The 12,072-nt window shown below is 29.7% G+C and overlaps 2 protein-coding genes and 1 long non-coding RNA gene across 3 annotated transcripts; 2 read left to right on the top strand and 1 right to left on the bottom strand.

Annotated features, from left to right (window-relative positions):
* Positions 1 to 2,450: 2,450 nt before the first annotated feature.
* Positions 2,451 to 6,596, bottom strand: LOC107067780 (uncharacterized). Its single transcript, XM_015323582.2, has 3 exons — positions 6,343 to 6,596; positions 6,168 to 6,266; positions 2,451 to 6,019 (listed from the first exon to the last, which is right to left on the bottom strand). Exons 1-3 carry the CDS (start codon positions 6,592 to 6,594, stop codon positions 5,837 to 5,839), a joined length of 534 nt encoding a protein of 177 aa, XP_015179068.1. The 5' UTR covers positions 6,595 to 6,596; the 3' UTR covers positions 2,451 to 5,836.
* A 356-nt stretch (positions 6,597 to 6,952) lies between these two features.
* LOC107067763 (uncharacterized) lies at positions 6,953 to 9,630 on the top strand. The gene is made up of 2 exons (XM_089172400.1): positions 6,953 to 7,188; positions 7,277 to 9,630. The coding sequence occupies exons 1-2, from the start codon at positions 6,955 to 6,957 to the stop codon at positions 7,382 to 7,384; spliced, it is 342 nt and encodes a 113-aa protein (XP_089028526.1). The 5' UTR covers positions 6,953 to 6,954; the 3' UTR covers positions 7,385 to 9,630.
* LOC149032713 (uncharacterized) lies at positions 7,592 to 9,630 on the top strand. Its single transcript, XR_016176527.1, has 2 exons — positions 7,592 to 7,724; positions 7,802 to 9,630. It is a non-coding gene; the product is annotated as an uncharacterized LOC149032713 (long non-coding RNA).
* Positions 9,631 to 12,072: the final 2,442 nt, after the last annotated feature.

Genomic DNA, 12,072 nt, shown 5'->3' with positions numbered 1-12,072 from the left:
GTACTACTCGTCGACTTGGAAAATTTTTCCTTCCTCAATTAGAATTAAAAAAGATCTTTCCCAGTTTCTTCTTTATGAAGTGAAAACTTCTCAAAGCCACGATACTAAGTAGAGAAAAAGAGACAAACATACAGGATTGAGCCTGTGAGAGAAAGAGACAGAATAATAGTTATATAGTTTTTCCTATTCTCGATCTCCTCTTTATGCTCTGCTTTGTAGTTATCGCTCCTGGTTGTACATGTGTGTGTTTGTGTGCGACTGCATACTACGGACTCATATCATCTCGTTACGAAACCTGTATGTATGAAGAAGTGATATAAGGGTAGAAGAATAAACAGATATAATCGCGACAAAATAAAAATATCATGTGAACAGATCACACGTGCTAGAAGTGAAACCTTGAAAAAACTAAGTTTCCAAAAAATGTGACGAAAGCACAGTATCAAGAGTAAGATAATTGTAGGATTTATTTAATATAATATTGTTACCATATATATGAAAGGGCGCCGGTATGATCTTGAGATTGCGGGTAGCAAACATAAACTATCACTTTCAAAGTGTATCAATTAAGATAGAATGCCGAATGTGCGATAGCCATAGATAGAAAAAAAATTGTAGAATGTTTGTCGACGGAAAGATACGTCGTCCTAACCAAATTAAATATAATATATCATTTTTTGTAATTCAGGTAGATGATAGTCTTTCTGTGAATTTAAGATATCTTTATCATGGGTCAGCACACACAAGTATTTTTTTTTATTGTAACTAATACCTATACATACTTGAAAAAAAAACAGAACAATTTTGATCGTATTATTTTCGTTTCATCGAATTTTGAATTACAACGATTCTAAAATCTATTTTTCATTTTCGTTGTTTTATTTTTTAATTTCTTTTTTCTATATTTGTAAAATAAGTTATATTATTGTATTTTTATTGGAAATATAATAGCAAATAAGGTTTATTTGTTTGTGTAACGCGCGCGCGTATCCAATTTCTTCTATTTAAAAACATTTTTGTTTTATTGAAAAATTAATATAAATTTCCTAAATATGCAAACATTATAATTAAAAAAACATGTCTTTGGATATTTATAAGAAAAAAAAAACATAGAAATGATACAATCAAGCTTCGAGAAAAAAAGACAAATGCACAATGTCAAGAGTAAGATAATTGTAGGATTTATTTATTATAATATTGTTACAATATATGTGCCCATAATTATGAAAGTGGTCTAAATCAAAATTAATAAAAAATGAGTTTATCAGTTATTACGCACTATATTATTATAAACTAAATAAATTCAATGTAATTTTCACGATATTATCAAAAATGAATCGTTAGATAATGTTTGTTATTTCAATATTGTATAGAATTCGTATAGTGTTTAAGTATAAATCTTTAAATATCTCGAAACAAGAGATAGACCACTTTCCAGACTTAGACCACTTTCATAATTATGGGCACATATATCGAAAGACACCTGTATGATCTTGGGATGAGGGTAGATGATAAAAACTGTTAATTTCCAAATTTTATCAATTAAAATCAATTAAGATAATTTTATCATAACATGCCGAATGCGATAGCCATAGATAGAAATAAATATATATAGAGAAATATAAATATATAAATATATAAATATATAAATATATATATATATATATATATATATATAAATTTTTGTAGGAAATTAACTGCTCTATAAAAATGGTGTCTTATGTTTTGGCGATTAAATTAAGTTTTCAAAAGATATTCGGAGACAAAAATCAGTACACATGAAAGTTTGATGATGAATATCTTTTGAACGCTTAATTTAATCGCCAAAACATAAGACACTATTTTTATAGAGCAGTTAATTTCCTACAAAAATTTGTATTGTGCACTTTTTAATAGTCATTTATTGTCGAGTTATAAAATTCTTAAACAAAAATGAAATTTGTCTAAAAATCATCAAATTTAAATCTTCAATATCATTCAAATGGTGAGGTTTATGGAAAAAATATAGGATACCTTTTTTATAGAGCATTAAATTTCCTACAAAATTCGTCTGGAACATTTTTCTGTACAATCAATAAATAATGAGGTATGAATTTTAATCTATTGGACTGAAAAAAAATAAAAAACTGCGATGCGGAGGATCTTCCTATTAAAATTAAGAGCTCATATTGGGTGAGAATTGTTTTAAGGTGTCTAGGAACCCATTTTTGCGTGGCACTTGAAAAAAAAATTAGTCATTTTTTGATTCACCCTAATATATATATATACAGGGTGTTCAAAAAAAAGCATGCAATATTTATATGGTAGATAGGGCTCACTGTGTTGAGTAAAAATTTTTTAATAAACATAGGTCGAAAGGTCAACCGTTTCTGAGATATAAACATTTTTGTTTGCTAAAATCATGACTTACTTGCTTCCATGGCATGCGTTATTTACTTCAGTGTTTATAAATCGCGTTCTGAGGTTAGTCGTGGATCAGCAATTGTAGCTGTTAGATAGTTACGAAGATTCATTAAAATGTCGGCATATTATTCAAACGAAGAAATGGCAGACATGCATTTTATGTATGGTCGTGCCAATGGAAGTGCTATAGCGGCAAAACGTCTTTACGCGGAAAAATTTCCTAATCGAAGGGCTCCCTCTCATACACTCTTTCAAAAACTTCACCAACGACTTTGTAGATCCGGCTCATTTAAATCTTGCTATCGATGTGGTACACGCATGATGGAGCACCACCTCATTTTTTACGTGATGTGAGAGAACATTTAAACACGGTGTTCGGTCAAAGGTGGATTGGACGTGGTGGACCAGTTGCATGGCCTCCTCGATCCCCCGATGTAAACCCTTTGAACTTTTTTTTATGTGGTTATTTAAAAAACCAAGTGTATTCCTCGCCAATAAATAACGTAGAAGAATTACGTAACCGAGTCCACCATACTTGTCAAGTAATTCGACAAAAATGGGGAATTTTCAAGAGAGTTCGCGACTCTTTAAGAAGAAGATGCTAAGCGTGTGTAGAAATGGATGGTGGACAGGTAGAAAATCTTCTGTAAATAATGGCAATTCAGTAGGAAGTCAATTATGATAATAGCAAATAAAAACGTTTATATCTCAGAAACGGTTGACCTTTCGACCTATGTTTACCAGAACTATTTTACTTAACATAGTGTGCCCTATCTACCATATAAATATTGAATGCTTTCTTTTGAACACCCTGTTTATACATGTAGGATTGGTTTTAGTGTAGAGGTGCGAGGTTAATGTACACTCATTTTAATCCTACTGACAAAATATTTTTAAAATTGGTATTAGAAAATGTACAATAAAGGCTTCATAATCTTATGATAACAACCAATATACGCAACTGAACTTTTTCAACTGAATGACGACGAACAACGACTGATGAAGACTGGCGACTAGCGACTACTCATAACGACTCAATACACCCGCTTCTTTATTTCCATCCGCACGCGGTTCTCAAATTTTCCAAAACGTCCGCTACAATTATCTTATTTTTGATACTCTGCATTCGTCTCATTCTCTCAAAACTTAGTTTTTTGAAGATTTCATTTCTAACATGTGTGATCTGCACATGATATCATTTTATACATGATATCTTTTTTTTTTTATTAATCATTTTCATTTTGAATATTTTAATGAACAAATTAAAAACTCGATCTAACGGATATACACAATTTTTGATCAATTTAAAAAAATTAATTTAAATTAAAAAAGAGATGGAAGAAAGTAGAAAAAGAAATAATCGAAAAGTAATTATTGAAAGTTAAGGTCTTTCTAAAGAAGCAGAGCAACAAGTTTTAAAAGTGGAATGTAGAAACCTGTAGCTTCTCGTTTTATCGAACTTTGACGATTTATTAGTTGGTTTTCTTTCGTGTTATATACATCGATTCATCCTGATTAATATAATCGATCTTTTACATAAATAATAAATACGTTTGTGTTCCTTCTTTTTTTTTATTAAACAAATATGAAAGAAATTAAATAAAATATCACATTATAATGTTATTAAAGATCTTCAAGGATCGTTGTTATTTCTTGAAGATTTGTGAAAAGAAAAAAAAAGTTTTACGTTATCAGAGGATCGTTAATTTTAAAAATGAAAATAAGTCTTGTCTTTTGTTCACCAATTGTAAAAAAGAATCGCTCTTGGGAAACGTTAATTCGTCTCGAAAGTAGATCGAGCTAAGGAAGTAAATCCTAAAAGCTTAAGGAAAAAGAAAAAAAGGAAAAGAGAGAAAGAGAGAGAAGTTTTATTTCCTATTGGAAAAGAAAAGAGAGTGGAAGTGGTCGTTGAGTAAAGAAAGAAAGAAAGAAAGAAATACTCTGAGATTTTTCTTCTCAACATCTTTCTGACTTTTCTACTCTCCTCTCGGACTATGTTCGAGAATTCCCCTCACCCGTTTCTCTTTTTCTTTTTATATTTTTTCCTTCCAATCGCTTTTTCCTTTTCTTCATTTTGAAATCATGGAGAACAAGCGTAAGTTCTTCTCGATAAAATGTGCCGTTGTCATGGTTACCATCAAGTAGGATAATCAACAGAACGGACGATTCTTTTTCTTTTCTTTTTTTTTTTGGTCTGAAACAATCGTATCTACTTTTACCTTGTATCATCATCTATTTTACGATCGAGTAAATCTGAAAAAAATATCAATGGAATGTTGAAATTTAATGAAAAATTCAATTAATCTAAAATCATTCCTAATATTCCATTAGAAAATTTTTAATATATATATATATATATATAATCGTTTGACAAAATGAACTTTGTAGAATTATTACATGCTTCGTTTGAAACAAAACTTAATATTAATGAAGGTCTTCTATGCGGGTAACAACGAGATAAGACATGACTTCTCAAGAACTAAATATAGAGTAAGGAAATTATCTTTTATCAACAATTATCCTTATACCTTATGATAATATCATTTATTTATATATTTTAGTAATTTATCTTGTGTTGACGTAGTTTGAGAATAAAATACTAATCGATTAAATAATAAGGAAAGTTTATTATACGGAATGATAGTACGTTTCATTTTCTTCAAAGCACTTTAAGGAAAAGCTATCGGGAAATGTGATGAATTATTTATTAGGGTTCTAATACCAAAGGGCATGTTTCCTTCTCTCAAGCACTTTGGCAATGTCGAGATGTGGTTAAAATATTATTCGGATTCGTGAAGAAAGTACCTATTCTCATAAATCCTATTTTTCCCTTTTCTTCTCTTTTTTTTTCTCTAACGAATAAGAAAAAAATCATTCACCTTTTGGTTCGATGATTATTTTATTTTAAAATCTTAAATAAATCTTTTTTTTTTTTAACAAAACGACTTTATATCGCATATTTTTTGAGACGTTTACGTGAAACAAACAACGAATAACATTGGTTTAATAACATTTATGATTTTTTCATGGATTTATCGTTTATCGTTAGATGTGAGTTTGTAAGTAAACCAATCCGACACTTCAGGATTTCGAAAAGAGATTCTTTTTTCGAATGACTTGTTAGATTTCAAATTTTTCTTAAATGGTTCTTCGATCCTGAACACAAAAGATGTAACTTGATAATACATTTTTCTATGTTTTAATATGTAAATGCATAAATAATTAATGTTCTATTTAATCTGTCGATAAAAAAAAACTTAAATATGAATTTGTGTCTATGTATTTATATATTTGTATTTATGTATATATTGAATATATACATAAATATTTACTTTGTAATGCAAATAATTAAAAATCAATTAAAGATATGATAAAATTAAACAAAGTCTAATTCGTTTAACGCGTTTCTTACTTATTTTATCTTATCATTTTACTACTTGGCCCAGATATCCAAAATAGTGTCCAAAGATTCAGTGGCGTCTAACATCCATACGAAAGACAATAAAGATAAACAAAATGCCATATGTGTAGCTGCATTTTCCTTGGCAAGATAATAAGCCAATGTCGTTACTAATGAATACCGACTAAGACCTATTGTCGTATTTAACCATAATAACTAAAAATAATAATGAAAACAATTTTGTCAATAATTAGTTTACGAATTATCGTAATTATTGAGTTTTTTTCTTTAACTAATTACTTAAGATTCTGATTTTTGTATTTTCATCAAGTAAAATATTTCTATTATAATTTGAATTGCTTACCCATGTGCTTGACTCTTGTGTTAGACAAAATATTACGTGCATCATTGGTATCCAGATAGCACGAGTTACAAGGTTCGTAGTTAACGAAGCCACCAACATCTAACCGATAAAAATTAATATAGAAAGAGAAGAGAAAATGAGCAAATAAAAATTAAGAAAAACTAAACTGAACAACCTCGTAAATATATAGAAGTTGTATCGGTGGTTCTTTCAATGATCTAGGCCAAAGTCTGTACTCTGCTAAAAGGCACAATGCAGAAAAAACGAAAAGTATCGAAGAATAAGAAGGATCAAATGGTGGATTATTTTCTTCCTCGAAACACAAACCAATTATACATATGTGTCGGAGATAAGTATACATTCCTGTTGAAACTACGGCTACCCAATGAGGATTGATACATCCTACATATTCCTTAACTGTGTCCATTTTGTATAATAAACGGACAATGTAACGTTTCGTAGATCAACCATCAATTTCACCGTCAATTAAATTAACTATTACCGGAACATGATAATTAGGTTATCAATTAATTATCTCATAAATGTCACAATGTCAAAAATCAAAGAAAGAGAGAAAGAGAAAGAGATAGAAAAAAAACAAAAGATAATCATCGAGATTTAACGAAATTCACCTCGTTGTTCATAATTCTTTTCGAGAGTTAGAAAAATCTTTCAAGAAATTAATATATATACATATATATTAGTATAAATAAAAGAGATATGGGTGATGTCGTAGATATCCAAATAAAAAATCGTTAATTGAAATGTCCTACGTTGACCCTACGTAATGGCTAAATTGCTTTGCACGATATGGGCGTTGATGTTGAACAGCTTAGACGTGTCCATTTTCAAAACGTGTTTCGCCAATGCTATGGAAGATGATTTTGGCGAACCATTGATCACAGGACCACCGATAACTAGTTTCCTCTTTGCTGCTGGAGTCTACGTCATCGTGGCACAATCGACACTATTTCCTCAATCCTTTCGCAAACCTAATCCAATGTTACTTTGCATTTACGAGGTTAATAAGCTTATTTCAATGATATTTTTTTATCATAATATTTCGTGTATACCTTTTTTTTTATTCGTTGTATTTTTGGATTGTGTAGTTTCTTACGACAGCATTCTTTCTGGAGTTCTCGATCGCCTGCATTTGGACACCCATCGATGTGCTCATGTTAACTACTCTACCCAAGGCCATTTGCCACGTAACGTAACGATCTACCGTTCATTCCGTTGATCGTATTCGTAGCGATAAAGATTAAAAAACAATTCACTTACTACACCTTTAAAATGATGTATACACATACAAACACGCTTGTGTAAGCGTGAAATATCCTGATTTGTGCAACCATATATGATTTCTTTCATATTGTTAAATACTTCTCACGAGATTCCTCGATAAAAACAGACACTTCAAGATTATGGATACAACGAGGTCGCCGAAACCTTCGTAGCCAACAAATCGTCTATGGCTGCGCTTAGCTACGGAACTTCTATAACCTTTTTTCTATTAGCATTGCACGTTACTAAAACTGTCGACTATACTATACTTACGTACGTTTCAACGATTAATATTATTATTAATATTAATTAATTAATATTAAAAAAGAAATATATTTTTGTTTTTGTAGAGATTGCGGACTTACTTACTTCGGTTCTCATTTGAAAAATAAACTGTGGCAACAAATACAAAGCGAACTTCCAAAATCGAAGCAGATTAAAAGATGTCCTTGTAAACCTCGAAGGAATAATCGTAGCAAGAGTCGTGGCAAGGATTATAAATTATAAATGAAGAACAAAAATCCGTTGATAACATTTAAATAAATGACAAAGTTTTTACCCCGGAAATGTGGATGATTTTTAATTACCTTTTCAAACTATTTTCTATTCTCTTTCATTTTCTCTTTCACACACTCTCTCTCTCACTCTCTTTTCTTTTTTTTTTTTTATGAAAAAGAAGGCATTTATTTCATCCGAACTGAAATGTAAAGTACAAATTGTATAGATAATATAGTGGTAATAATATAATAATTAATCGTTAATAATAAATATTAATTCAATTAATCATACGGTAGATTGTTTTTGTTTTCTTTTTCTTTTCCATGTGTAATGCGTTTTTACATACGTCTATATATTTGTACGATTTAAAATATATACACGTATATTATTACACGCACGAATTTGTTTGCTCTCAATTTGTGGTCTGTCTCTGTTTGGTTTCGAGTGTATAGTTGTATATTATCGCATGTGTGTGTGTGTGTGTGTATTTGTATATAGGTGTATATCGTAATTGTACTAAAGGGAGTGTGTTAGACGTGTGTCGGTGGCAGCATTACATTATGTAATTTAATGAATTTATATATTACAATGATTTCTTCGTCTCGCCGACGGACGGCCGCAAATTATAACTCTCGATTACTTTTCTTATATTTTTTTCTTGTTTTTTTTTTCTGTTTTTTTTTCTTTCTATTATTTCTTTCCCTATTCTCTTGGAACCTTTCCACGGCTTTGGGCCCGCACATGACACAGCTTCTTTCTCGTCGGCTGCGTATTTTTTCTTTTTCTTTTTTTATTTTCAAACGTGTGTCCTCATTTATCATTCGTTCATCTAACTTTTCATTTTCATCTTCATGCTCATGTTCATGTTCATGTTCATCTTCATCTTCTACTTTTTTTTCCTATTCGTAAGCACGATTAGGCAGTGCAATGAAATTTTTTTTACCGGATATGTAGAATGGCCGTTAAGACTTTGCTCTCTCTCTCTCTCTTTTTTCTTTTTTCTTTTTTTTCTTTTATTTAACGCAGATATGATTGAGTATTATATCGAGTCAAACCGTCAGATTTATCTCGCGAATGTGAATAATAATGGGGAATGTGAGGAGGGGGAAATTTTCGATACGATGTTAAAAAGGGATGTGTTTGGAAAAAAATGACATTTGTGCGCGGGGACCAAAAATGGGCAAGGTTCGATCGAAAACAATTCAGGGGAAATTCGGGATTTCGTTTTACTATAATTGGAACAATTATATTTTCACGAAGGAACGTCATGTTGTTTACTTTTATTACGGCCTCTTTCTTACTTTTCCTTTTATCGAATTAAATCTTGATCTACGATATTTCTCTTTTTCTTTTTTTCTTTCTTTCTTCTCTTTTTTAATTTTTGTTCCATTTTTTCATTTTTTTTTTATTTTTTGCTCTATTTCCTATCCGACTCATCGTCACATGGTGTTGCCGGCGTTACGAAAATAAATTCTAAATAAACTCTAAATTAATTCTAAATTAATCTAAATAAATAAATAAATAAATAAATAAATAAATAATTAAATAAATAAATAAATAAATGATCTTACGACGAATGACGCGTGGGTGTTGTTGTTGTTGTTAATTGTTGTTCTTTGGTAAAATTATCTATCACTCGTTTTAGATCTTCGATCACTACTAATACATATTAATATATATATATATATATATATTTATATAATATATATAAAAAAAAAAAAATAGAAAAAAAACAGATAATTATCTTTGGAACGTGTGGAGTTTATTTTACAGGAAGACGCCAAAAAACGTGATATCCGTGCGCCTATTTAAAAATTGAAAAAATTCTTCCGACTCGTCTAATAATGATAATAAGATCGTTGCTGATGTGTTAATATTTTCTTCGATTTTTTTTTTTTTCTAAATGATTCGATTTGTATTCGAGAGAAAAATCTATTTTCCAAGAGGAGATTTAATATACCCCCTTATGAGAGAAGAGAGAATAAAAAAAAAAAACCAAACAAAATGAACAAAATTTTCCACAAAAAGATTTACTCTTGTTTTTTTTTTTTTTTTTTTTCGATGATTCGACATATTATTTTTTTTTTGTCCTTTTTTCCTTTTTTTTCTTCTTCTTCTTCTTCTTCTTCTAATAATCGAATATTCGTATATCTGCATATCTTTTTAACTCGGATAATTCGGATTACGAATATTTTTTTTTTAAGAGGTAGGTTGATATTATACACGATAGGCGAGAGAGTATTTTACGGCACAAGATTTCGGTACTTAATTATAAATATACATACATAAATAACGACGTGATTCTTTCTACCCAATAATAAACCGTACGAATAAAAAAAAAATTATCAAATGATCAAATTGTCCGGTCCAATTAATTTGTTTTTGTGTCATAAAACGGTGAATAGGGGGGAAGGGAGAGGGAATAATATTCGAACGGTTCGCACAAAATTCGGATCGCCGGATCGTTGATGCATGCTACGTACACAGAGATATACATAAACGCCTTGTTGTTCATTCATAAAATCGGATAATGATAACGAAGCGAAGGAACCTCGACATTGGAGAACGCGTTGTTGCTATTTTAATAATATAATTTTAAAAGGAAGAAATCGTTCTTACTTTTTTTTTATGAATTTTCTCGACAAATTTGGCATCGTTCCTTCGTTTAATTTTTTTGTTTTTTTGTTTAATCCACGATAATTTAATTATTATTATTTTCTTTTTTTTCGCGCTTATGGATTTGCGAATCGATGATGAATAATAATAATAATAATAATAATAATGGCTAAATAACGATAACGATAATAATCTTATGTGTGTATGTATGTGTGTATGTGTGTGTATATATAATATATATATAACGTGAAAATTCTTAATTATTTTTTTTAGCGAATGAGCGAGACTTTTTAGCGGGATATGCAAGGTATTTATGCATCATCATCATGGTGATGTTTTCTTGCGTTCGAAGGATTTTCCTCGCAAAAAATAAAAAATATAATACAAAATTATTTAAGATTTGAATAATGCTTCGGAGACGTTGCGTTAAAGATCCAAACTCAATATATCACAATTATTATCGAGAAGAAAAAAAAAATTAAATGGTTATTTAAAGTAAACTCAACATCGAGCGAATAATAAAGAGTCCGATGCTTTTGTTTTTAGGGAAAGGGACCAATTATACGATATAACACGTCGACCGACGTCACACTCACATACGTTAATTACAGTATTCATACAAGAGCTTATCGATATACGTCACGTTCCCCATATGGGATTCGTCAAACCGGAAAATTGACTATTTTAATATTCCTTTAGAGAATTTTACAAATCAGTCGAGACCCGAGTGAGTTAAGCGTTCTTTTCTTCTCTTTCTGTTTCTCTCTCTCTCTCTCTCTCTCTCTCTCTCTCTTTCTCTCATTCTTATTCTTTCTTCTTTATCGGATTAATTACACGAGCCAGGAGTAAGAAAAACGGACGTGGAACTTCGTTGAGTGTGTGTCCTTTAAATTTTGTAAAAAAGGACCTTTTCTATAAGCCGCTGCTAACTCCTTGCGCGTGTACATTTTACCCCCTTTTTTATAATATCGTTTCGTTTTTTTTTCTTTTTCACACGTTTTCTATATACGGTATGTATCTTCTTTCTCTACTAATTCTGCTCCCAATGACATAAAATAATTATTGAAACTATATCAAGATATATATATATATATATATATATATATATATATATATATATATATATATATATATATATATATGTATCTATATACAGGATGGGACAATAATTCTATCCATCTTGATTATCTTTTTTGTTTATAATGGTATTGAAAAATTTCAAAAATAAAAAAAAACATTCTATTAATTAGTTATATTATTTTTTTTTTTTTTTTTGATGAAATTTCAAGTTTATCGACAATTATTTAAATGAAACTAATTAATAATGTTCAAATTGGACAGAATTATTGTCGCACCATGTATATTATATCTATATATATATATATATATATATATATATATATATATATATATATATATATATATATATATAATAATAATAAGCTTGATAGAACCGTCAACACACACACATTCTTTCTCTTTCTCTCTTTCTCTTTTCTTCTCTCTC

Source organism: Polistes dominula, unplaced genomic scaffold, assembly GCF_049000335.1.
Source record: "Polistes dominula isolate Pdom_NZ unplaced genomic scaffold, Pdom_raw_medaka contig_73, whole genome shotgun sequence".
Classification (NCBI taxonomy): domain Eukaryota; kingdom Metazoa; phylum Arthropoda; class Insecta; order Hymenoptera; family Vespidae; genus Polistes; species Polistes dominula.
This window is presented reverse-complemented; position numbering and strand designations above follow the sequence as displayed.